Raw genomic sequence first — 27,707 nt, 5'->3', positions numbered from 1 at the left:
ACAGCAAGAAAGTGAAGCAGAAGGCTTCTGTTGTAGGACATTTCCAGAGAATGAAGGAATTCCATTCAGAACAGGTCTCCCCAAAATGTGCCTTATTGGTATGTGGCCTGTTTTGAGCTGAGGACAATCAAGATCTTTCAGGCTCAAGAGAAACTTTTGCCCCTCCTTTGACTACCTAGAAGAATCTAAGTTGGTGTCTTTTCCAGAATAAGAGTTATTACTAGAGATAAATTTTATAGGAGTGACCCATCTGTATGGCAGGGCAGATGTCTAATTATGAAAGACACTTGTCCTCACAAAGGCTAAAGTCTAGCACAGTGGTCAAGTGTTGTCTCTGGATCCCCGGTGGCCCCTAGGACCCTTTCAGGTCAAAGCCATTTTATATAATACAAAAGCTATTAAAAAAGATATTGTGCTGACATTTGCACTGGCACAGAAGCAATGGTGATGGGTTTAATCATCAGTATCTTAGCTCAAAACTGGGAACTGGGTACCAAACTCATTCCAAAGTAGTACCAGAATAGTCCTTGTATTCTTCAACCACCACAGAGTCACGGTTAGAAAAGAAGTCAATTTTACTTGAGTGCCCTTGGTAACAGTACCCAATTGTTACTTTTATTTAATCTCATCTGTTGAATACAAATCTCTATACTATTCTCTTTGAGGAAATAGAAAGTGTGCGTAAGATACTTTTACTACATGTTGAAGTATGATTATCCAGAAAACAGTATCCCTCCTGTTGAGATACAAGCTGAACTGACCAACTCCTCCCACTCCTTTTTTAGTGAAACACCATTTTTACCTGAAAGGGCAATTGACATCTATTGTTGTTTGGACTTGGGTATTTGGCAGATATTTTCTCAAAAATGAGCAATATTGAGCTGTTATTTCAGGGAAAACCATGATCTTTTGCCAATGATAAAAATTCAAGCTTTAAATAAAAATTAGGTTCTGGCAAACTTGAATCCACCACTGTGAAATTGATGGCTTCCCAATACTTAAAGACTTTTCTAATGATATCGATGGTGATGTTAAGGAACGTTACTTTTTGATGTTTATTGATGAAATGTTTTTGATCTGCTACACTTCATATATTCAAAGTGATCAAAGCATAATGTTATGAAATCATGTGTAGGTAGAAGATTGACTTAAAGTACAAGAAAGAATGATGCATGTTTATGTAATAAAATAGGAAAAGTACTGATGTTCAGATTCCACGTTGCAACTAATTTTTCGGTAACTACTAGTCTAATTTTGGTATATTATTAAAGGAGAATATCTACAGTACCTGAAAAGGATATTAAAATACTCTCCCCTTTTCAGTTACATATCTATGTGACACTGATTTTTTTCATACACATCAATCAAAATAACAGTCCCACAGATGGAATATCACAGCAGATTGAAAAATCCAGCTGTATTCAATTAAGCCAAACATCAAAGATTTGTAAAAATGTAAAACAGTGCCTCTTTTTCTCACTAATTTTTGTTTCTAAAAATACAGTTCTTTTAAATAAAAATATTTAGGCTAATGTATAATGGGTTTATATTGTTATTTTTAAATGAATTAACAAATAATTTTTATTGTGATAAAATATGCGCAAAGTTTACCATTTTAACACTTTTTTAGTGTACAATTTGGGAGCATTCATTAAATTCACGTTGCTGTGCAACCATCACTAACCATCCATCTCCAGAACTTTTTCATTATCCCAAACTGGATCTAGCTCTCCATTCCCACCTTCCCCATTACCCCTGGCAACCATCATTCTACTTTCTGTCTCTTTGAATTTGGCTGTTCTAAGTACTTCATATATGTGAAATCATACAGTATTTTTCTTTTTATGACTGGCTTACCTTCATTTAGCATAATATTCTTGAGGTTCATCCATGTTGTAGATGTGTCAGCATTTTCTTCCTTTTTAAGGGTTGAATATTTTATTGTGTATACATGTCATATTTTGCTTATCCATTTATTTGTCTGTGGACACCTGGGTTGCTTCCACATTTTTGTTATTGTGAATAATGCTGGAATCACATGAGTGTACAAGTATATGTTCAAATCCCTGCTTTCAGTCCTTTTGCATGTATACCCAGAACTGAAATTGCTGGATCATGGGGTAATTCAGTTTCCAATTTTCTGAGTAAATTTCATAATAATAAATGTGTTTTTTTCGGTTTTAATTTCTAATGCTATAAATATTTGTTGTTACCATCCACATAAAGTACTCTCAGATTCTCAATTTTTAAGAGAGTGAGGATCCTGAGGATTAAAAGTTTGAGAATCAGTAGTCTAGTGGAATGTGTAAAGTAGAGAGGTGAGTTAGGAAGTTACTACAGTAGTGGACAGGTTGGACTAGACTTGGCTCAGAGAAGAATGGGCAGGGTGGTAAGAAGAATCTGTCATAGGAAGAGAACTTGGAACATTTGTAAATATATTTGACCTTGAGAAACGAAGTTTTTAGGGAAGACTCAGTAGCTTTCTTCTAATATTTGAAGGTCTCTTATAGAAAGGGGACTAGACTTATTTTCTGTCACAGTGTGTGTGTGTGTGTGTGTGTGTGAGAGAGAGAGAGAGAGAGAGAGAGAGAGAGAGAGAGAGAGAGAGAGAGAGATGGTGGCAGATGGTAAGAGTGTCAATTTTAGCTCATAATTAAGAATTTTCTAATGGAATAATTCAGAGATGGTTGGCTAAGGTAGGGTGGTAGTGAGTTTCTAAGCTAGACAGTTTAGAGTTTTCTAAATTACAAAACTGCTTTGTGAGGAGAGTCAGTCATTAAATGGTTAGTTGACCTAACCATTTATCTCTCTGTCTGAATTCTGTGATTATTCAGACACAGAGAGATAAAGTCCAAGATTAGCATGACGGCATAGTGAGAAATGGAGAGGATGGGGCTCTTTAGAGGGAATTAAAAGATCATTGGAACCTTCTTTGTAGACCTTGGTATGCCCTGGTTGTTCTTCATGGAGTATCTAGTCTCACGTTACCTCTCAGTTTCTTTGACTCACCCATGGCATTAGTCACTTTGTGTCTCTAATTTTCTTTATTCGCTATGTTTAGAAATTTAAGATGGTCAGTGGCTAATGCTTTGGATTAAGACTGTATTGGTGGAAGTAGAAAGAAACTGGATGTGTGTGTGTGTGGCAGCGGGGGACAGAGACAGTCTTGTTTTTAGAGTGCAGAATGGTGGAGGATGTCAGAAATGTCAATATAAATAAATGAGTGAATGTACACTCTCATTGGATTATATTTTTGATCATATTTTTGCCCACTCTTAATAGTGAGCTAAAGGAATTTTGTTTAAGGAAAGGCTTACATTTTGTTGTAGATATTTTAAAAACCTGTACCTCCAGGCATTCCTTTGTTAGAAGTCTTTTACATTTAGTCCATTGCCATCTGGAAACCTCTTATATTTTGAAATGTTTGAATTTGAAACTTTGAAATGTGTTTTTATTTGAGTCTCACAATAACCTAGTTCAGGTATTACTTTCCCTATTAGATGAAGAACACTGAGAGAAGAGAACACAGAGACATTAAATGACTTGACCAAGATAATAAAGAAGGCTGAGGGATAATTCAAGGTCTTCTGATGCCAAATTCTAGCCTCATTTAGTCCCAAGTAGTTTCAAAACTGTATTCTGATATACCCAAGCACTCAAAAAATGTCCTATTCATTTAAAAATTCTTAACTTAAAAATATATTAAGCAACAGTCTTTCAGATGCATTTTTATAGTAACTACTTTATAAATACTTGTGCTTCCAAATGAACTTGTTTCTAAAGAGGTCCCAAGGAAAAAACCGTATTGTTTTCATCATCTTCATATGTTAAGGACACTTATGAATGTGTCATTGATGAGGAAGGGTATAATTCTACACCAGTCTCTCAGAATATCTGGGCTTAGGCATATGTGCTTCTGGTTCATTGTGCAAACGAGGATACTGCTGCAGGGGGTAGGCGGAGTGCAGGTGCACCCGCTCAGCAAGGCTCCCTTCGCGGGAGACTTCTGTGGTGTGGACCGGTGAGCCAGTGACACATCTTGTGGGAGCAACATCATGCATGACATGAGTAGGTTTAGCAGTTTTAGGCATCAGAAGCTTGTCTTGTTTTTCTATTTACAGTAAATGATTTCAGTGATTTGTTTTCAAAATAAAAATTTCCCATTATTCTTTTGCTTTCCCCCAGCAGTTTAATTTGGGAGTGTGCTGACATTGCCAGGAAGGCTATTAGGAATGCAAACACTTATCTCTTGTGAATCAAGACTTTTTCCTTATATTGAACAATCAAAACAAAGTGCAGAAACAAACTGGATATTGAGGCTATACTGTAATAAAGAAATAAAATTTTAATATAACTATGCCTTAGACAATGAGAAAATGCTCATTTGCATTGTCTACTAATATCACTTTCAATGCATTTTATATACATTGGGTTCAGATTTTACCTGAGAAAAGGGCCGTGCTGCAATACTAAACAGGCTTGAGAGCTGCCTTACCGTGTTGTCGTCCTATCCTGGACCTGCTTTTGATTTTTAAATTTCTCAGGATTTTTATAATTATGTTGATAATTCTAAATTTGGTTTGCCTTTGATTAAAAATATGTATGTAGGAGGTCTAGCTACCTTAAAATATTGAAAATGTTTAGAAGGAATAACCAGTTTTTTCTCTTGAAATTCTTTACATTATGCTACTTCTGAGTCATTTCCAAATATAAGCTTAGTAAAAGAAAACCTATTTCCTTTTGCTCTGGTACTTTTGAATAATGAGCAAGGTTTTGCAACCTTTAAAATCCTAGGAATAACAGAATGGAAACCAGTCTTTTTAATTAAATAATTTTTATAAAGTTCCTTGTTTGTTTGGGTAAAAATTGGTTAAAAAGGCTAAAACGTGGTTGGATCAATATAATTTTGTCATGCAACAATTACTAGTGTTAAAACTTGATACGCAAAAATGAATTCATGATCCTTGCCTTTGAATTTAAGAGTCAAAAAAAAATAGGTGAGCTGAAAATTACATTGTAATCTGATAAGTACTATTACAGAGGAACAGAGTGTACTATCTTTGTAGGTAAGTGCTGGGGGGCCTGGAACCTGTAAAATAGATAATAGTTGGGTGATCAGTGAATATAGTTCACTGTGCTAGAGATTAGGGTGTTTTGGGGGAAGAAGTGTGAGAAATGAGAGGATGTTGTTAGCTTGGTGGGAGAGCAGCTGATCAATTAGGAGAGGTAAGTTGGTCTACCTTGTGAAGGTCAAGTGTGCCCTTTTGAAAAGTTTAGACTTCCTATATATGCTGTGGAGATTTGCAGTGAGGAAAGCCTTGTTTTAGGAAGAAAACGCTGAGGGATGGATTTAGTAAAGATAGACATTGGTTCATTTATTCAGCAAACATTTATTGATCACCTACTATGTGAAAGTAACTATTCTAAGCACTTGGGATACAGCAGTGAACAAAAAGACAAAGACATCTGACTTAGGGAGCTTCCCACTTCTGGTGAATGATGATAGGCAATATGCCAATAAACCCAGTAAATAAAAGAATCATATGGTATATTAGGAGGAAGTAAATGCTAAGAAAGAAGAAAAAGTAGGCTAAGGGAGTGTGAGAATGCTCCGTAGGGAGTAATTGGAATGTAAATAAAGTGGCAAGATGTCCAATTCAGAAGCTGTTACTTTGATCCAAATGAGGAATGGTGAGGATTTAGGCTTACATTTGGGACTTTAGGATGGCGAGAAAGAATAAATTGGGCAATATAGTTTTCTTTTTCTTTTTTGATGCTTTTTATTGTAAAATAAAACACAGAAACTTTATAAAATAAGCCTATAATGTAATGAATTATAAGATGAACAACCTTGTAATAACAACCACCCTGGTAAAAAAATGAAACGTTGCCACGCCAGAAACCCCTCCATTTGCCCCAGTCCAGTCACAAACTCCTCAGTCTCCAGCAACCTCATATTTATGGTAATCACTTTCCTGCAGTTTTTGATAGTTTTATTAACCAAGGATACATCCCTCACACTAAGACACTCTAACTCAGTCTCGCCAATTAGAAACATTTGTTTGTTTGTTTGTTTTCTCTATAGGTTTTATTCTTCTTCCCTTTGTTTTCCTTACACTTTATCAGCTAAAAAACAGAGTCATTTGATTGTTAGAATTCTCATATCCTGGATTTTTCTGATTGTATCCTTGTGGTGAAACTTAACATGTTTGTCGGTCCTTTATATGACCTGTACATTGACAGCTGGACCAGGGGCTGGATCAGACTGAGGTGTCATCTGTTTGGTCATCACTGTTGGCAGTAGAGTGTTCTTTCTTTAAGAAGCACATAATAACGGGTTGTCTTTTGTAATGTTAACAGCTATTTCTGCTCAGAGCCTAGAATTAGTAATTTGTTAGATGTTGCAAAATGGTGGTATTCTAATGATATCACATCCATTTTAGTTATTAGCTGGAATACTTTTTATCAAGGAACATTTCCCCTTATCTATTATTTAGTGGTGCAGTTTCTATAGGAAAGACAAGATCAGGCCTTTTCCTTGACTTTTCAAGGTAATACATTGGTTCCTTGTGATCCTCAATTTTTATTACCCTATCAATTTTCTCCTTAGTGTGGCCTTGTCTAGAAAGGGGGAGCTGGTTGATCAGCATCAAGAATTCATAGCTGCTAGGCTGCTGCACTTGCTTCAGACTTCATCTGCTATGTTCAATTAGGCAAAACCCCTCCCAGTTGTAGCTCCTTTTCTAAAATTGGCTCATCATATGTTGCAGTGAAAATAGTGTTTGCTATTTTGTGGTTCTCCTGTTTTCACATCCATCACATACCCCACTGCTTCCTTCTGCTTTTTTCCTGCACAAGCGCTGATACCATACAAGTTAGTGGCTATTGGTTTGTCCCCCAACTGTTTGTATTTTAAATCTGTAGGGGATATCTTATCACCAAGTTTTGTTGTAAGTGTTTTCCATGGGATTTTGGTTTTCCCATTCAGTTGCTTGGTCTGTTTTTATGTGGAAATCAGGGAGATTAAAAAACAACAACAACAACAACAACAACAAAAACCCTAAACCAAAAAATAACTAACTGCCTCCAATGTTATGTTTCATGTTCCCAGAAAGGGATTGATGCCTTGAAGAGTTAGAGTAGAATTAAGAATAACTGAAGTTTCTGACTTAGAAGATCTGGTGCATGGTCATTTCATAGATGAAGATGAAAAAATAGAAGAGAAGGAGCAAAGTAGTGAGCGGAAGAGAAGATCAATTTTTGATTTTTTACATTTGAAATGCTCATCATGTGTTACCCTAATAGAAAGGCCTTCTTAAGGAATATGCTCTCAGAATTTGATAGAAAAAGCTAAATGATGAAAGATCACTTTGAAAATAATAGAAGTCATTATAAATCAAAGAAATTCTTACTTTTGATAAAAATTACAGTGTGAAAAACCAATAGAATAGAAAGCATGCACTTGAAGATGGAGAAACTAATAAGTATTTATGAACTAGTAATTTTATGTATTTTCTATGATTACACACAACAAATGCAGGTTTGCATTGAGCAGCCATCTGAAGAGGAAAAATCCCTCTATTAGGGAGGGATGCAACTGGGTTTTTGGTCATTAGGTGTAATTGCCACTGTCTGTGTTTGATATAATATTAAGAGAATGAATTTATAAAATCTGAGTGTTTTTCCTACCAGAAAAATAAATGTTAAGTATTCATAAAGATTAAAGTCCTAGATAAGAATATTAAATATTCCTAAGCTATAAGTTTTTATATCTGAAGTAGACTGCAGTGTACCATCACAGATCCTGTATTTTAAGAGTAGGTCAAAAAAATCTTCTTTCTTAGGAATTGTTCTAGATAATTCTGAGGTAATCTGACTTCAAAAAGGAATTTTTAAAATAGTGTGCACATTTGGACACTCTTTTATAAAGTTTTCATCCATATTAAATATCAACCCAAATGACTTACTTTTGACCTCTGTCTTTTCCTTTCTTCCTTTTCTTCTTCTCTCTAAAATTAGGCCAGTCTTCAGAGACCTGAGATTAAACTTGAGTCACTAAAAGAAGATATTAAGGAATTCTTTAAATTATCAGGTTTGTAAGTTGCTTTTTGTCCTAATTCTTTAAGATAAAAGAAAGAAACACTTTATTTGGAGGGAATATTTTATCCCCAGCCTTCCAGTTACTCATTCAAAATTGTGAAACAGTGGCTGGATAGGTTTCTAGTTGAGGAGAATTATTTTCATATATTTCTGAAAATTTTAGATATTTCTATAAAATAATGCAAAAATTCAGATCACTGCTTTACAGTAATCAGTTTTAAATACCATTTACTTCCTGATCAAAATTTATCCTGAATGTATGAAGACTCCTTTGCTAAGCACCTCCTCTTTTACTTTTTATTTGTGGCCCCTTTTCCTTCTATACTCCTCCTCACTCTTTTCTGACATTTCAAAGAAAAGTAAATCCTAATTTTCTTTAGAGCAAGAAGGGAGGTTCCCTCTCCTAATCTTTGCACATGGAAATTGAGATGTTAAGTGGTTTACTTACCCAGACACATTCAAGTAGTTAGCGGCCAAGCTAACTGCTCTGGGGGTAACCTCATAATAATGTTTCTGTTGTCGAGCAGTTTACTGAGTAGTGAGTTGTAGCTACTTATGATCCGTCTTTGTAGCGGCCAAGCTAACTGCTCTGGGGGTAACCTCATAATAATGTTTCTGTTGTCGAGCAGTTTACTGAGTAGTGAGTTGTAGCTACTTATGATCCGTCTTTGTCAGGTGCCTGGCTCTTTGTTTCTTGCCCTTCCCTTGGCGCATTCCTCATAGCACTAGCTACCGTATAGTACCTAGCTCTGCTTTGGCGTTCATTGGGCACCTGAGCAGTGGAAGAAGGAAATTGTTCCTCCCATCTTGAGAAAATGGTGCGGTAGTTCAACTTAAAAGAAAATATGTTGATAATTTTGCTCCTCAGTTTTTGCCAATGGACACAGTGAATGCATTGGAAATAATTCCATAATAACACAGAGCAATTGGCAATTGATAAAGTTTTTTCACAAATGAATACGATGTTAGGGTTTTAGTGAGATAAGCTTTATTATAATGTATGCTTATTTTTAAAACTAATATGTTCATATATTTTACTCTTTTTTTAAAAATAGGTTGGGAGAAGAAACTTCAGAATGCTGTTTATAGCGAACTGAATGTGTAAGTTTTTCCTACCTGTTTTGAGATACTGTTATGTTTAGTTGTATTTACTTTGTAAGTAATGAATATAGTATTGCTATGTATACTCATTATATTATTATTTCTCATTCATATTTATATAACATTTCACATAAGTTTATACATTTAAAAATTACAGCCTTGCCTGAGAATGAATAATAAATATGTGGAGTTTTTACCACCAAACTTTTTATATTAATAACTCCTTTATCCAGTGTAGTTAGGGAAATGTTTTTATTGTTGCCATTTTGTATATTACTCTTTTTCTGTCTTTATAAAGTAACTATAGTTATTCTAACTATAATACTTATAATAAACTTTTTTTGCAAAATTGGTATCATTATTAAGAAAATCAGTGTTTTTGTTAATCTGGATTTGTCTTCAGAATCTATTGGGATGTGTAAAACGATTTCTCATTACAAATTATATAGGTCTAGTGTGTTAGCTTTTGTAGTTTAATCAATATTGCATTATTCATCTGTTATTTATGGAGTACCTACCATGGGCTAGCACTATGCTAGGCCCTGGGAATATACTATAGAACAAGAAATCAATTCCTACCCTCGTGGAGTTTATAGTTTAAGGAGTTCTTATGTCTGCTATTTTTTTTTAAGCTGCTGTTCAATGTGCCTATGTCTCTAGCATTTTCTAGTTTCTAACACTTTTGTTTTCAACTTGCCCTTTCTAATCTGCTGTTGACTAGGAAACAAGATAATCCAATTTATCAGACCTGTTTCTAAAATAAAGAGACTCAGATGAAGGCCTCTGGACCTGTGCTTAGCACACATTTTAAAAATTAGTGTTTGCTTCTCTGCTTATCACCATCTTCCCAGTTGGTTAACGAATTCTTAAATAACATCATATATAAGTGCTATCTATCAGTTGAAAGTGACCGTAATGGTACCCCTGGTACTAGTCACCAAGGAATGGATATTTTCATGACAAATAAGGTTTAAGTTTATAGGAAGCTTAGAGATGCCGCAGATTGCTTAAATGTGAACATGATGATTTATATTTTTGACTATTACATAGAAAGTTTATAACTGTGTGTGTCTATGTGTTCGATATTGATGGAATAAAAGCATCTGGTTATGTGTAATTCCAAAGAGTGAATTTTTATCCGAGGAGATACAAGCAAACTAAAGATTGTAATTTTTGTGGTGTAACCCATTCCTGAAGATGACTCTATGACCAGTGAGTGCCTTTTTACTTGATTGCGGGGCAGAGTTTCATTCACTGTCTTATTTTCAGTGTCCTAACAATAGATATTAAATACATATTTTTGAATAACCTATTGGGATTTTTGAAGGAGTCAGTGGTACTACCATTTTTGCCCATTGGGTTCTGAAGAAATTGAGAAATAAAATAAAACATAAAGCCAAATAGGATATCAAAATCATAAGAGGACGTAGCTTGGTGCAAGAGCAAAATGAGTCCTTTAACTGAACTCCAGAATTAATTAGACTTAACCTTCCAGTTAAATAGCATTAGTGAGCACATGCAATTTATTATTCCAAAATTTAAAAGTTGGATAAGACACTAAACCTCTTCCGTGGGAAGCAAGCAAAGCCTCAGAGAATCTAAGAATATTACAGTAAGGGAGCTTTTTTCACAGGGAAGGACACATCCAGCATAGGGAAGTGTCTTCTCTAACATAAATCAGAAGAATAAAGTAGACTTAGTATACTGTGTTGCATTTTTAATTGGCAGAAACCATTAGATGGACAAATAAAGAAAACAAAAAATAAAGTAGAAGAATTTACTAGGTTAAAAAGAGTAGGAAAAAATGCTCTCTTACCTAATAGAGGTGTAGACACATAGGCTATACATATGATACCTGAGAATTGTTCATTTTACCTATTTTAGTAAACAGGCTAAAGATTTGTGTCTAATTCTTCTTTAAAAGAGATAGAAAATTTTCTGTCTTCTGTTATTTACCTGAAACTTGTCATTGTAGCCTACAAGGCTAAGCCTAAATTTCTTAGTTCTTAGTTCTTAGCCTTAGTTCTTCCCACTTATGATTGACTAATTTATTTAATTATTGCTATGTTAATATTTAATAGACAATTCACATTGATCGAATGAGTATTTTATACAAGCACTGTGTTAAGCACTTTAAACTCATTGCCTTGTGTAATGTAATCTTCCCAGCAACCCTATGATTGTGGATTTATTATTGTTACCATTCTACAGAAGAGAAAGCTGAGGCTTAAATGACTTAAATAATTTACTGGAGATCATATGGCTAGTAAATGATCACACTAGGTCCTAACCTCCAGTTGTCTGATTCCAAAGTGCATGTGTTTTACTACATCTTACATATGTTTATATTTTATCTCTCACCTGGATTAAAAGTGTTTTAAAACAAGAATTGAATTTTATATTTCTTTTAGCACCTTCTATAGCATCAAATAAATGATACTGAGTCAACAGGTTGTTATTATGCTACCTGCCAGTGCTAGCACGTGATAAATATTTGTTGAATTGAGGAAACTCTGTGTTTATTAATCTTAAACTTACTAAAACGATTTAACTAAGACAGTCATTACATGGAACATGCACCCTCTTTTTTTTTCTGTCTTAGTTTTCATTGTATTTTGTGTAGAATACTTTATGAAGAATTAGGTGACCTATTATTTTCTCTTAAGGAATATAAATTAAAGAAGTAAATAAGCCTTTTAAAGTCTTTCTATATAAGTATATATTATAAAAACACCCCACAGTCTACTGTTATAGTAGATATGTGTACGTGTCTGCCAGCCCTTGGAGAGGTATGAATGTTGAACAGTAGTGGACCAAAAATGGAAAGATTTCAGATAATGGGTTCCTTACACTAGACCACAAGATAGAGTAAGTCTTTCTTTATAGACATTCATGGCATTTGCTGGAAGAGTGCTCATGCAGTAGACCAGCGGACTTCCAAAATGTCGTAGTCACATAGTTCTTTGCCTTCTTTTGAATGTTACTTTAAATGTATTTGCTATGTGTTATGCACTGAGCAAGAAGTTAAGGATAGTGAACAGGCTGGGCAGCCTTTGCTTCATGGAGCGTATGTCCCTGAGGCACACACGGTTTCAGAGACAATTATAGTACAGTGTAAGTGCTGCAATGGGCCAAACATGGGGCGGGCTCTTGACTCAGGTTGGGGATGTCCTGATGGCTTACCAGAGAAAGCAATATTCAGATTGAGAGCAAAAGCGAAGGTAGAGTTAGTCAGGGGAAGGAGTAGAGAAGAAAGGCGCTTTAGGACGGAGCAACAACCTCAGAGATTTAGAATTGGAAATGTGTGGCACGTTGGAGGAATGAAGTTACATGGCTGGATGGTATAGGGAGAGGGACATGGTAAAGGATGATTTTAGATATGTAGGTGGGAATGTACTGCTTCTTTAAGGCTTTTTAGGCAGGACCCTAAGGGCATGTGGGTGTCATTTTAGAATTTCAAGTAGGGTAGTGACATGACCACATTTGCATTTTATGTTCAGTCAACAATGCACTGGTTATCCATTATGTGCCAGATGTTATGCTAGACACTGGAAATACAATCATTGGTGAATAAGGAAGACATTGCTCTTGGCTATACAGCCAGGCAGATGGGCAAATAGGCTGCACATAGTGTGGAAGCAACCTGTGGAAGTGCTTCAGAACCTGTGGGGTGAACACAGGCAAGAGATGTTGGTTGTCTGGAACAGTGTCAGTGGGATGAAAAAGGATGAGAAGTATTAGAGGGACTTAGGAGATAGGAAGTGACAAGAGTCAAGAGTTATAAGTTTCTGTGCTTTGTTCTTATCTGTCAGCCTTCATCTCTTCATATAACTAAATGTGGGCTCCAAAAGGACAGAATTTTAGCCTATTTGTTTACCATTTTTATTACCTTCAACACTTTTAGTAGGTTCTTATTAAATATTCCTGAATGAATAAAATTCTAATTTTATTTTGGTTTAATATTAATGATTTTTGGGTTGCCACCTCTTGTTCTCTGTTTTTTATGGATAAACTTCTTTAAATAACTTAGAATTATCAGTAAGTACTCTCAAGTTTTAATCATAAGTTTCTAAGTTTTATTAAATTTAGAAATAATTATCATTAATGTGAAAGCATTTTAGAACAGTACTAATTCTAAGCTACATATCTCTTTACAAATGATATATTAAACAGTATGAAATATATAGTTTCAAAAAATTCAAATTCAAGTTAACATACAGTGTAGTCTTGGCTTATCTTGCATATAAAAAATTTTTGAGATATATAAAGATCTTTTTTTCATTTGTGAGTGGGGAAAGGTAATTTATTTAGGTACACGGAGTACAGATTTTATAATTTAAAAACATATTTATTTTTGAAGGAGAGAGAGAGAGTTTGAGTGGGAGGGGCAGAGAGAGAGGGAGATACAGAATCTGAAGCAGGGTCCAGACTCTGAGCTGTCAGCAGAGCCTGACGCAGGCCTCGAACTCATGAGCTGAGCTGAAGTCAGTTGCTTAACTGACTGAGCCACCCAGGCACCCCTGGAGTGCAGGTTTTAGTAGAAAAAACAGTTAGCTAGAAATAATTAGTTAGTAAAACTGTTTTCTAGATTGGCTAGACCAGCTTGCTTTTTCTATTCCAGAAATGTTTCCTATGGACATTTGAGCATTTTACACTTAGGTCTTGGGATAGGTGTAAGTAAGCTTGGTATATTATAAACACTGTACATGTTGATGTCCCACTTTGGAAGAGGTATTTCTTGAAAATTCAATGTATGGTTCTTGATTACTGGAACATGGTGACTTTGCTATCGGTACAAGTGTTATGACTAATTTCAATAGGAGTTATATGTTGTTATGAAAGAGACTGGAATCTCTAAGTACATGCTGAACTGTTGTGTTTTCCTACTGCCCCCTCTCTCTGTGATCTCATGTCACTCTGTGTCTCCATCATTATATTTCAACATTCTGGCTTTATCTGATTTTTAAATACTCCAGATGTTCCTAACTCAGGATCTTGTGTTTGCTGCCTTTCTGCCTGGATTATTCTTCTCCTAGATCTTTGTATGGCTAGCTCCTTCTTCTCCCTTGGGTCTTAGTTCAAGTTCTAGGTCCCCTAGACACCTGCCCTCTCCTTCCGAATCACTACTGTCTCATGACCCTGCTCTCATCTTCTCGTGGCACTCCTTACTCTCAGATATTATTCTGTTAATTTCCTTTCTATAATTATTGACTGTCTTCAGTAGATGTTAAGTATATGAGGACAGGGGATATTATCTCCATTACCACCATATCCTTAGTACCTAAGAAGGCTCAAATATTGCTGAATAAATAAATGTTTTCTTAAGAAAACCAGTACATTTAGAATATGAATGTAATGTTACTTAGAAAACAGAAAAAATCCATAACATTTTAAAATTTTATTAAATTCATGTATATTAAAACATGACTCTTATGGAAGATAATATTTATATTATCATCTCAACTACGTTAAAAATATGTAGTGATACAGAAAAGGAAATTAGGAGAAATGAAAAGTTGATATGTTAGTGAGTTAATGGATTTTTTTGAACCTTAAAATATCTCTCTAAATGTTAAAGTATATATATACTAAAAATATAGAGTTCTGATAATTTTACATGAGCATTTACAAAGCTAAGTAATTTTAAAATTCCCTCAGTTTATGAATTCATTATTGTGCACTTCAACTTTTAACAAGCAATTAAATTGCTAATCTGAAACTACAATGCTAGTAGGATAAGAATTAAAGTTTCAGGGACGCCTGGGTGTCTCAGTCGGTTAAGTGTCTGACTTTGGCTCAGGTCATAATCTCACAGTCCGTGGGTTGGAGCCCCACGTCAGGCTCTGTGCTGACAGCTCAGAGCCTGGAGTCTGCTTCAGATTCTGTGTTTCCCTCTCTCTCTGCCCCTCCCCTACTTGCTCTGTCTCTGTCTCTCAAAATAAAATAAAGACATAAAAAAATTTTTTTTAAGTTTTATCATGTTGCTGTACCTTCTGTAAACACACAGAATCGCTAACATACATTCTGTTTCATTTATGACATGAACTACAGAAGTAAGTAATTGCTAATGAAGAAGATTAATTACTTGTCAAGATAATGTATAATATTTAGCTGCCTCTTTTTGCCCCTAGGTTTCCTTTACCCAGTCATCCTGCTGCACCTCCTGAACACCTCAAAGAACCTTTGGTCTACATGAGGAAAGCACAGGTTGGCTGTTGTTCGTTTTTAACTTTCTTTTGCCATGCCAAGTTATATAATGCAGGAGAAAAGTCTTTAGTGGTATGTCATTCATTACATGGAAGCCTGGGTAAGAACCGCTCCAGCAATGTGCATAGTATGTGCATGCTCTTCGTTTTTACTTTCAGTGACCGAGATCACAATGAACCTATTTAACAATGAACCTGAAAGTGTTGAGTAGAAGAAAGAAAACATCATGCACTGTACTGGCCTGAAATTTTCAATGTGATAAAAGTATTATGTGACCATTTATTCCTATGCCCTGTGATATTAAAAGAATGAGAAAGAATGGGAATGAACTGACTCATTCTTCCCTTAAAATTTTGGCTCTTGAAGCCAGTGATACTGATACTGTATTTGAAATATGTTTGTTCTCACAGCAGGCTGCTCCATGCTGGCTGTGTTCTGTCACAGAACTCAAATGAACCTGCTATCTAAAGTGGGCTGGAACAACTAAAATGACCTTAAAAAATAAAGTAAAATGATTAAAAAAAAAAACTGTAAAGAACTGTTCAAAGAAAGGTTGGCAAGTTCTGGCATGGGCCCCTGATGCTAGACTGTCCGCTGCTGCGCGGCCTCGCGCCCCTGCCTGAGAAGTAGCCTCTGCGAGTTTTCCTCGCAGCCCTGGGTATGACTGTCCCTGCTGCCACCACGGGGCTAGTGGACACCACGGAGTTGACCTCTCTCAGTCACAGTCTCAGAAATTGTCATGAAAAATTGCAGATATATCCCAACAAACTCCCATAAGCCCATCACCCAGCTCGAACAATTATTGCTGTGCTTCCTTCTGCTGCTCCCGAGAAAGATTCTGCTGCTCTGAGTTATCACATTCTAAGCAGTGCTTGGTAGGCAACTTTTTGTTATTCATTTTTATTCATTATTATTTATTTTTACTTAAAAAAACCTTCAAAATTAGACGGTGAAAGGAAGCAATGTAAACAAAACTCATGGAGATATTTGAGGAAATATGTCATATATTTCTGGCTCTAACTAGTACATTTAGGTCTAGCAATCAGACAGTATTATTGATACATCATAAAGCATAATCATTAGATGATACATGTGTGAAAGAATTGTTTAATCTTTTGTTGTAAAGATATAAACTCAAAAAAATACACTTGATCTTAGCCAGAAGGCTGAGAAGTGTTTCAAAAAAATAAGTAAAAGATTTGGGTCTAAATATTTTTTGGCAAAATTTGAAAACTCAGAGGATTAGAAAAAGTATCAGTTTTAGCCTATTAGGTATAGGAATCATAAGACTACAGTTTTCCTATCGTGACTGAAGAGAGGAGGTAGCGAGGTAATATAATAGGTCCATTCTTCAAGCCTTCCACTAGTGGCTGAGAACGCGTATGAATGGTAAGTGATGTGTTACACACACACACACACACACACACACACACACACACACACGCACACACCACTCTCCTCTTTTCTTCCCATCCTTACCCACTAACTCCGGGGTTGGTGCACTATGGCCCAAGGGCCACGTCTGCCCTGCCACCTGGTACACAGCTGACAAGCTAAGAAGATTTCTTTTTTTTACATTTTTACCTGGCTGAAAAACCAAAAGGATAATGGTATCTGTGACCCATGAAAGTGATAGGAATTAATAAAATATGTTGTATTGGAAAATAGTCTTGTTCATTTATTTACGTATTGTCAGTGGGTGCTTTTGCACTACAATGTCAGAGTTTAGTAGAGACCTTCTGACCTGCAAAGTCTAGAATATCTGCTGTTGGCCCTTTCACAGAAAGTTTGTCAATGCCTGCACTAACTACTGAGTCGTTCTTTAAGAGCAGGGACTGAATTTTTTTACCCTTAACATCTAGCACAGTGCGTAGCACGCAGAACACTCAGTATGTGTTGGTTGAAATAATTGATTCTTTAGCTGTGGTCACTCTAAGTACCTCCTCTATAGGTTAGTGCCCGCCTACCTGTCTTCCTGTATTTGTTCTCCACGAGTCATCTAATTCTTAAGCTCCCTGATCTTTTGGGCAGTTCTCTCCTTTTTGCACGAAAGCTATGTAGTCTGGATGGCATAGCTCCCTTGCACCTCGTCATCTCTTGCCCCATTGGACTTGTGTTCTGCCTGCCTTTCCAGTCCTTAGCCTCAGGCTCCCTCTGCCATCTACTCTCTTCTCCTGGACTGTGGCCTGCTTAGGAGGAAACTAACCTGAGTTTTATGTTTACCATCAATTTAGTCTAAATTCATGTGTCTTTCTGTGGATTCATTTTGCCACCTGTCAGTCCTTTCACTATTCATCATTCATTATCTGCTTTCCAGTTAGGTCTTCCCAGAGTTTTCCATGCTTGTGTAGCCCCTGCTTCTATCTTTCTCTCACTCATTTTTTAACACATACCACTTATTTTATTAAGAGCATTCAGGTCATCCCATTTAGGCTTCCACAGCTTCCCTCTTTGCTGCCACATCTTTTTTTGCCTCTAGTCCTCTGTGATTGACTGTCTACTGTACATTTCTTTTGTGAAATCAAGCTCGACATGTTTAAAACTGAGTCTATTATGTTATTTCTAAAATGAGCATCTCATCCTGACCTTCCTATTTCAGTTAGTTGCCATCATTACTATAGTAATTTAGACTTGAAATATCTTTGGTATTTTCCATATCCAAATAGTCACTAAGTTCTATAAATTATTCCTTCCCATAATCTTACAGCCTTCTCTTCCTTTTTATTATTATTATTATTTTCTTTTTAATGTTTATTTATTTTTGAGAGAAAGAGAGAACGTGAGCAGGGGAGGAGCAGAGAGAGAGGGAGACAGGCTCTGAAGCAGGCTCCAGGCCCTGAGCTGTCAGCACAGACCCTGACGCGGGGCTTGAATGCACGAACCTCAAGATCATGACCTGAGCTGAAGTTGGAGTCTCACCCAACTGAACCACCCAGGTGCCCCTCTTCCTTTTTATTGATAAAGCCATTACCATAGTGATCACAGTGATGAAGAAGAGGATGGCTGTCTTTTACTGAGTGCCAACTTTGTTTCAGACATTAGTTCACATCCTTGTCTTCTACTTATACCTCCTGATTTTCAACCTATCTCTCTCCCCATCTTCATATGTACTCTTAACACAACTTTAGCTACAAGCAGATGAAGTCTTATAATGGATGTCACTGCCTTTTCACGAATCTTCCGTGACTACCCTTGGCCAACAAGTTCCTACCCCAGAGTGCAACGTTTAGGAATGTTTACTGTTTGTCCCTATCTTCCTCTTTCACTTTATCAGTCTCTGCTGTCTTGTGACTATCCTATGTGCCCTTCCTGGGGAATCATTTTGAGTTTCCCTCTTGCATCTTTTAATACTTTCTCATTTTGTCTTCTTGCCCGGGAAAGCTCTTTCTGCCTGCTTAGCATTAGGAAAATCCATCTATTTTGTAAGGGTCAGCTCCGATGACATCTCGTCTCTGCTGTGGTTATCATCCCTGTTGAAAAGGAGCTCTGCCTCTGTTGGAAGCACACTGTCTTTTAGCATACTATCATTCTATGCTTCTTATCACAAATTGCCCTCTGTGATAGCAATTTCTGTGCACATCTTTTTTACTTTAGTTATAAGCCTCTTGAAAACAGTAACAATTTTAGAACATTTTTGTATACCCATTACATCTAGCATACTGACCTCTATGTGGTAAGAACTTAGGAAGTTTGTGTCAAATTAATAGTAAAGGCACTTGCTATCTCTTCTAGAAATTATTGTGATATTCAGTTAAAAGATATTTACTGAATGCCTTCCAGAAGACAGTCTATTATATGCTATTATTATCTAATAAATTAGATAAGGATCCACCTATGGGTAACTCATGGTTTAATCACTGAAAGAAGTCTTGGGCATAAATAGTTGTAGTGGAAGGCAGAAAGTGCTGTGTGCCGTGGGGGAGGTGGCTAAGACGTTCTGTAAAACACTAGGGAGGACCTGGCCATAGAGAATTCTTTATTAAGCTGTTCTTTGCTCTTGGCAATCAAAAATAACTTAAAGAAAAATCTAGTTAGTGTTTCCTTCCACTTGTATTCAGTAAAATAGGGTGGCAGAAAATATTTTGGAACTGGAGCCAGGAAAATTTTGATTTTTTTTCCTATTAAAGTTTCATGAGTTATTTGAACTTCATTAGCTCTTGATGATGTCTTCAGAGTTGGGATGGAAATCAACTCTCTGCAGTTTTTGGCAGGCTAGATTGGTGTTCAATTTTCTGGGCTGATGGGGGAAACAGGCTTCTTATACTACATCAGCGCTTCCCAGAGTCCTTTCTGCTGAATACTAGCTCTGAGCGATGCTCCACAAACAAGGGTTCCCTGGACAAGTACATTTAGAAATTGAGGCCACGCTCCCTACCTCTTGGTGAATCACTGTTTGTCTGTCTGCTTGTTTAAAAATTCATGCCGTTTATTTCATTTATTTTTTATTGAGGTGTAGTTGACACACAGTGTTTCATTAGTTTTGGGGCTTCTGGTGTCCAGCATAGTTTCAGGTGTCCAGCATAGTGACTTGGCAACTCTGCATTGTGTCAAGTTCGCTAGGAGATAGCTGCCATCAGACAGTGCTATTATGGTACCACTGACTGTATTCCCCACGCTGTACCTTTCCGTCCTAGAATCAGTTTTTTATTTTTTACAAGGGTTTTCGATTTACAGAAGAATTGAGAAGATATTGTAGAGTTCCCATAGACTCCACACCTAGTCTCCCCTAATATTAACATCTCGAGTTAGTGTGGTACATTTGTTACAGTTAGTGAGCCGATGTCAATACATTATTATCAGTTAAAGTTCATACTTTATTTGTATTTCCTTGGTTTTAACCTAATGTCCTTTTTCTGTTCCAGGGTCCCATCCAGGACACCACATTACATTTGGTTGTCTTGTTTCCTTAGGCTCCTCTTGGCTATGACAGTTTCTCAGACTTTCCTTGTTTTTGATGACTGACAGTTTTGAGAAGTACTAGTCAGGTATTTTGTAGAATATCCCTCTGTTGGAATTTGTCTAATGTTTTTCTCATAATTAGACTGGGGTTGTGGGTTTTTTGGAGAAAGACCACAGATAGAAAGTGCCATTTATATGCATCACATCATATCAGGGTATCTACTGTCAACATGGTTTGTCACTGTTGATGCTGACCTTGATTGCTTGGCTTAGGCAGTGTCTGTGAGGTTGCCCCACTTATAAAGTCACTCTTCACCCCCGATACCCTTGTGTGCTGTACTCTTTGGAAGGAAATCACACGTAAGGAGAGACAGTTATATTCCACCTCCTTGAGGTGGGAGTCTCTACAGAAATTATTTGGAGTGTTTCTGGGGGAAGGGTTCTCCCTCCCCCCACCCCTGCAGTTATGTATTTATATCACTCTGAACTTATTTTATACTTTGGGTTTTGCAAACAATTTATTTTGGGATGTTAAAGGCTCAGAAATATTCTGCAATAAAGAAACTTTAATTTTATTTAATTGAATGCTGTTCAAATTTATGTGACCACAAAATCCTATTTCCATGTAAAATAATTTGGGAACTATTTTGCTATACCTTTTAGAGAAGAAGCAGTGTTTGAAGAAACTGATATACAATGGGTAATTAAATATATGAATTTTTTTTTGTGAAATAATACTAGTGAGCACACAGAGCTCTAATTATGTGCCAGGTACCATTCTAGTACTTTACAAGTATTTACTCATTTAATATTCATGACAAGCCTAGGAGGTATGTTACTCTTATGATCTTAGACAAGGCCAATTTCACAAAACTAGTAGGGAAGAGTTGGGATTTCAACCTGGGTAGTCTGGATAGTCTGGCTCTAGAATCTGTATTACCTGATGATATTCAGCCTGTTTCTCTATCCAGTGCAGAAATGCTCAAACTCAAGATATGCTGTTCATTGAATTTACCCAGTTCTCTGTGAGTCCAGGCACTTAAACAGGAAATGAGAATTTTGTTAGTTTTATCTTACTTCAGTTCTCATCCTCTTCCTAATTGGTCTTTCTGCCTTCTGTATTGTCACTCCATTTCTTAAAACTTCCCAGACTTTTAGGATACAACTGCAACTTGTTAATTTTGCTTACAAGACTGTAAATGATCTTGCTTCTTTTTACCGTTTGAGTCTTACCTCTTGCTCCGCACACTGTTCCTCACCATCCTGCCAGTCCCCTTCTCTCTCTAATCATACTTGACCTCCTTCAGTCCTTCCGGCAGAACTGTCGCACATGCCGCTGCTTCTACGTGCAACTGCTTCCCCACAAATCCCACGTATTTCCGGTTGACTTCTGCACCTTCGCAGGTGTCAGGTTATGAGTTTCTTTAGGAAGGCTTTCTACACCTGGGATCTCAGGTTCCCAGGTACGTTCTCCATGTCCCCACTCCTCCATACAGGAGGAGCCCTGTACTTCTTGCCGCAGGGCTTGGGGTGTCTGTATTATCATCTAGATTCCGCAGTCTCTGTGAAGCAGGATCAGGGTCTCTTTTCACTAGTGTGCCTTCATCCGGCATAGTGCTTGCCTCGTGGCAGGTGCTCAGTAGATACATATATATTTTTTAATGAGGAAAGAGTTGGATAAAAAATAGAAAATGTACCCTCTTAGAAAATATGCACACCCTTTTTCCTACTAATTCCACTTCTAGGATCTTATCTAAAGGGAAGAATCAGGGAAACACAGAAATTTATGTTCGTGATAATATTAAAAAATTTAGTAGAATCTAAACGAATAACAGTAGGGTTTGCATATATGTAGCAGGGTATCTCCAAGAGGCAGAGTCCTACAGGCATCAACAATGTTATTTTTAAAAGAATATAATGAAATAGGAAAGTATATGGTATTATCTTAAGTGGATAAAGCAAAATATAAAACAGTATAATTCCACTAATTAAGTCTCTCAATTATACACATACATGCATTGAAAAAATGAAAGAAGAGAATAAAATATTAATAATAGTTACTTTTGGCTGATGAAAACTTATGGATGCTTATTTATTATTCTATTTTACATATTTTTTTTCAAATCATCTTGAATAAATGTGTTACTTTTATAATCAGAATTACTAAAATATTTTACCATTAGATAGCTGGGTTATAACTATTTTGCTTTATTTTTTCAGACTGAAGGAAACAATTTTTTAATTTTATAATTTCATAGTTTTTTACATGCTACATTAGATGGCTTTTAAATATTTTTTATTTTCAAAGCAAATCAGTAATACCCAGTTAGTGATTTCAGTACATTGTGATTCTCGTGTAAATTTTTTGCTTCTCCTGGCTTAGAAACTACCTTATTTATAAAACTTTTGAAATCCTTTGACTTAATACCATAGATTCCAATTATTAGGGAAACAGATTTGAAGGCAACAGTAATTTCATTTGGAGAGGATATGGGTTTGGTAAAAGGTAATGCCTTCCTATTAAACATTTTAAATGTAAAAGGCCATTCATTTTTCTTTTAAATAACATTTTAAAGCTTTATTTATTTTGTGAGTCTTTGGGTAGAAACCATTATTTTCTTTGGATATTGTATTATGGCACTGTCATTTCTCAATAGTTTATTTGTCACTTTTACTTCTTTTTCAGTGTGTGCTGAAGATATGTTGACACTTTAATTTAAATAATAGCACAGGAATAACTATACTTTTTTTGAGCATTTATTTTTGAGACTTGGGACTTACTTAGTCACTGCTGCAGACAGAGCCTGAGAAAAGTTAAGAATCTATAAAACTGGAGTTGAAGTGAACCTTTCAAATTTATCTCATCCAACCTCTGGAGTTCATTTCCTTTTGCTTGAGTACTTCTGAAGACAAGGAACTCACAATTTCACTAACTTAAGCCATTTTGGTTAAGCCTTTCTACTGGTTGGAAAGTCTGTTTCTTGTATTAAGAGATCATAGTCTCCTTATAACATTTACTCACTGGTCATGGTCTTGTGCTTGGCAGTAGAAAGCACTCAATACATGTCAATCAGTGAGGCAGCAAGTAAACAAAGAAATGGATGAACACCCTGAAATAAGATTAGCGCTCTGCCGGGAACCCACTGGGTGATCCAGCTTGCAAGAGGCTGCCTGCTTCACTTTGGATTTCCCCTCATTGTCCAGAAATTCTATTCCTCTCTCTGATGTCTATGGAAATGACTTCTCTGATACCCAAGATTTCTGTGGAGATAACTTCTCTAATCATCTGACTGAAGTTCTTGCAGGGGGTACCCTGGAAAAGCCTGGCCATCGATATGGAACGAGGGAGGGGAAGACGTAGCCACCCGCTGGAGTTAACTTTTCTTTCAATATTTTTAAGCTTTTAAAGGAAGTGGTATGTACTCTATTAACAGCTAGAAGTTTTGACACACTTCGTTCCTTGTCTACTTGCTTACTCTTTTATATTGTTTCTATGCATATGAGTCGATAATAGCTCTTGTGAACTTTTCGAACCTTTGTCATGTTACTTGTGTGTCTGTCTCCTCTTCCTCACCCCCACCACAAAAGTGATGTGGTTCTTAGGGACAGGGATGGTGTTTGATTCATTTTTAGTGGCTTGTGTTTAATAGGTGCTCAGTAAATGTTTGTTGAATCAATATCTTTTCACTATTTGAATTTTCAGATCATGTCCCCCTGTACTAGCCACAAAAGTCCCAACTTTTCTGAATTTAATATTTTTCTCTTTCTTTTTTTCAATTTTTATTCATTCTCTTTCTTCTCTTCTGGATTATTTCTAAGTTCCTCTTCAGTTGTGGGGCACATAGAAATGATAATTGAATAAAGATTTGCTCAACATTGCTTCAGTTCTTAATATTCTTTTTCATTCTACTTTCATGTGTTCTTTTTAAAAGTTTCCTCATTCAGGATACATATTTCACAGGATTAATAAAGTAACATTGTTGTACCCAGATTTTAATATTGCCCCCAATAAAAACCAGAGACCGCCAGGGAGGCTGAATCACGCATGCAAAAGCAAAGTGCTTTATTACGAATTTAGGCCTGGCCAGCCTAAACTTGGGCGCACAGACTTCAACAACACGCTGGATCCACGTGGAGCAAGCCTGGAACACGGCGGGGCAGGGCCTTTTATGAGTTTGGGAAGGGGGAGTTACAGGAAATTGTGACACAGGTACAGGGGTCCAATCACTATAGCATCACATCATTGACAGTAACTTTAACCAATTACAGAGTGGACCCGGGACCCTCACGTAGGGCGTGACTAGTCTTAACCTCCATCTTTAGGCCCGCCCCCAGAAATGTTAATGGTGTTGGCTGGCCTTCAAGGTCAGAGGGTAAACTTGAATCAGACCTGCATCCTTACAATGTATGTAAATTTTGTAGCTCTGTTTCCAAACTCTTTTCCTTCAGAATGCTTTCTTATGTCTGATCTCTTTTCTTGTAACTTTTTTTTTTTTGGTAACTATTTTCTCTCTATATTACATCTTTATGGTATATCTAATTATGTTCAATTTCAAGTTGGTGAATTGAAATACTAGGTAGCATGGGATATCCATTTAGGAGAACTGTGATTAATCATTTAAAAATGTACTTTATAGAAAATTCCTGAATGAGACGTTTTTACCAAAATAAATGTCTGTAAATGTGTATTTTTGAGAAAGACAGAGCGAGTGAGCAGGGAGGGGCAGAGGAAGAGGGAGAGAGAGAAATCCAAGCAGGTTCCAGACTGTTAGTACTGAAGCCCAACATGGAGCTGGAACCTAGGGACCATGAGATCATGATCTGAGACGAAATGAAGTCCAGTGCTTAATGGACTAAGCCACCCAGGCACCCAATATTTTGATTTTAATTCTGAGAATTATTGTCTTTTAATCAGTTTAAGAGCCCTTTTTGTGCATGGTTGAAAATGTGAATATTTGGAATCATAATTCAATAATACCAATTTGGTTCTTTATATAATAGGATAAATTATACAAATCCAGGGATTGGATTTTTAATCTTTGTGCAAATTTTATTTTTATAGTAATGATTGAATTAAAATTACTTTTATTTTTTTAATTTTTTAATATTTATTTATTATTGAGGCAGAGAGAAACAGAGCATGAGTAGGGGAGGGGCAGAGAGAGGGAGACAGAATCCAAAGCAGGCTCGAGGCTCTGAGCTGTCCAGCACAGAGCCCACTGCAGGGCTCGAACCCACAAACTGTGAGATCATGATCTGACCTGAAGTCGGATGCTTAACAAGCCCCACTTTCATTTTTTTAAATAAGCTTTCTCGTACCTCCTTCCCCCATAGTTTGGAGGGGTGGGGGAAGCAAGTGACAGAAGGCTTATTAGAGGAAATAGTATTTTAAGCTGAGACTTGAAAGTTCAGTAAGATTTATTCAGGTAAATTGAGGATAAGGATGTTAGAGGTGGAAGTGAGTTATACTGTTATAATTAATATTTGATCATGCATAAGGTTCTCAAATATATTTTAAGCCTTGGATTTAAGAAATATTTATAATAAAAAATATAACTGAAAATAAACCAGTAAATGGAATTATTTTTGTGAGTATTTATAGAATTTATGGAGAATATTCTTTTACTTCTAAAAATCTGTTTCAATATATATAGTGGACTAAGGCTTATACATTTCACAGAGCTCTGTATTTGTCCTATAAATGGATGCTTTTTGTTCATTCATTGCTTAGGCCATTATATCAAAAAATTTAAAATTATTGTAATATTATTTAGAGTAGAAATCTATTTAATCTTTGAGTGTCTTTTCTGTGCTAGACAAAGTGTGACAATGTGCTGTGATAGGTGAGGAAAAGAGCCAAGAGAGCTCAGGCACAGGCACCTGGTACCACCTGGGGTGAGGGAACAGGAAGAGAGGGCTTAATAGAGGTGAAGATCTAAAAGGTGAATAAGACTTATTCAGGGGTTCCTGGATGGCTCAGTCAGTTAAGTGACTGACTTTGGGTCAGGGCATGATCTCATGGTTGTGGGTTTGAGCCCCGCGTTGGGGTCTTTTCTAAAAGAACCTGCTTTGTATTCTGTGTCTCCATCTCTCTCTGCACACTCCATGTCTCTCTCTCTCTCAAAAATGAATAAATGTTTAAAATAAAAAAGATTTATTCAGATATAGTATGTTGGGGATGGGCGTAGAGCTTGTAGACTATATTCTAGGTAAAGGGGTTAATGTATTTAAATATGTGTATTAACGTGCATTATGTCACTGTTCTAAGCACTTTGCATCTTTAATTTTTTTAATAACCACATAAAGGGCCTATTTTTATTCTACTTTTATTGACTGGGTATAACTGTTCATTATCAATCATGTACTATATAGTTCTCTTCTTTTCTCCTCTCTTGGTCTAATTTTGGAGCTTAGGTATTATTTAGCTTGGTTTCAGTGAGCTAAAGTGACCCAAAGGCATATTTTAGTAAAAAGACCAAAAAATATTGATGTTTTACCTTAGTGTTAAAAAGAATAATTTAGTAAAACATGGTATATTTGGATAATCAATTTAGGACAGACTATTTAAAAAAAACTTCAAGTTTACAAGAGATCTAGGGCATAGAGAAGAAGGTAATCAGCACTCTGAAAAAACAATAAGACAAATCCATATTGTAACACATTCTAAAAGATAACTGGCCTGGAGTCCTCAAAAGGACAAAGAGACTCTAGATTCAGGTATGTGGGAAGAGATACAACAACCAAAAGTAATGTAATGCATGCATTTTTAATGGGCTCTGGATTTTAAAAACTATAAAAGATATTTTGGGGAAAACTGGAACAGTTTGAATGTGGACTAAGTGTTATATGATATGAAGTATTATTGCTCATTTTCTTGGGTGTGATAGTGGTATTGTGTTTATGTAGGAGAAGGTTCTTATTAGAACATTCATGCTGAACTATTTAGGACTGAAATGTCATGCTAGGAAAAGTTACAATATAATAATTTTATAAAGTTTTATTTTTACTAGGTTGTTAATGGGATTTCTGAGTATCAAACATTTACAAAATGCTTAAATGTAGTTTACCTTTTTATTATCTGCTATTTTTTCTTATAATGTTCATCACCATATAACTTGTTGATTTTTTCTTCCTCTTTTTTTTCAATCTGTCCTCATTTACATCTTCCCCTAGAATGTCAGTTCTGTGAGAACTAGACTTTCTGTTCATGGCTTCATTCACAGTACTAAGGATAGTATCTGGCATGTAGTAAGCAGTAATCAACATTTGCTAAGCGAACTAATGAATGAAGATAACCAATCTCAACCAACCTAACCATTTGTATATACTTCATAATATCTTTACTTTTTTAAAAATTAGCTTTGGTATTGTTAACCAGAAACAATAATGAGTTGTTCTTT

At 36.1% G+C, this 27,707-nt stretch overlaps 1 protein-coding gene across 1 annotated transcript in view; it reads left to right on the top strand.

Annotated features, from left to right (window-relative positions):
• Positions 1-27,707, top strand: part of TBC1D19 (TBC1 domain family member 19) — a 144,738-nt gene that overhangs the window by 18,529 nt on the left and 98,502 nt on the right. Inside the window, exons 2-4 of the mRNA XM_029947755.1 lie at positions 8,020-8,092; positions 9,156-9,201; positions 15,333-15,408. Of these exons, the coding sequence (XP_029803615.1) occupies positions 8,020-8,092; positions 9,156-9,201; positions 15,333-15,408 (195 nt within the window). The remainder of the gene's footprint in view (positions 1-8,019; positions 8,093-9,155; positions 9,202-15,332; positions 15,409-27,707) is intronic.

This window comes from Suricata suricatta, chromosome 1 (assembly GCF_006229205.1).
Source record: "Suricata suricatta isolate VVHF042 chromosome 1, meerkat_22Aug2017_6uvM2_HiC, whole genome shotgun sequence".
Taxonomy (NCBI): domain Eukaryota; kingdom Metazoa; phylum Chordata; class Mammalia; order Carnivora; family Herpestidae; genus Suricata; species Suricata suricatta.
This window is presented reverse-complemented; position numbering and strand designations above follow the sequence as displayed.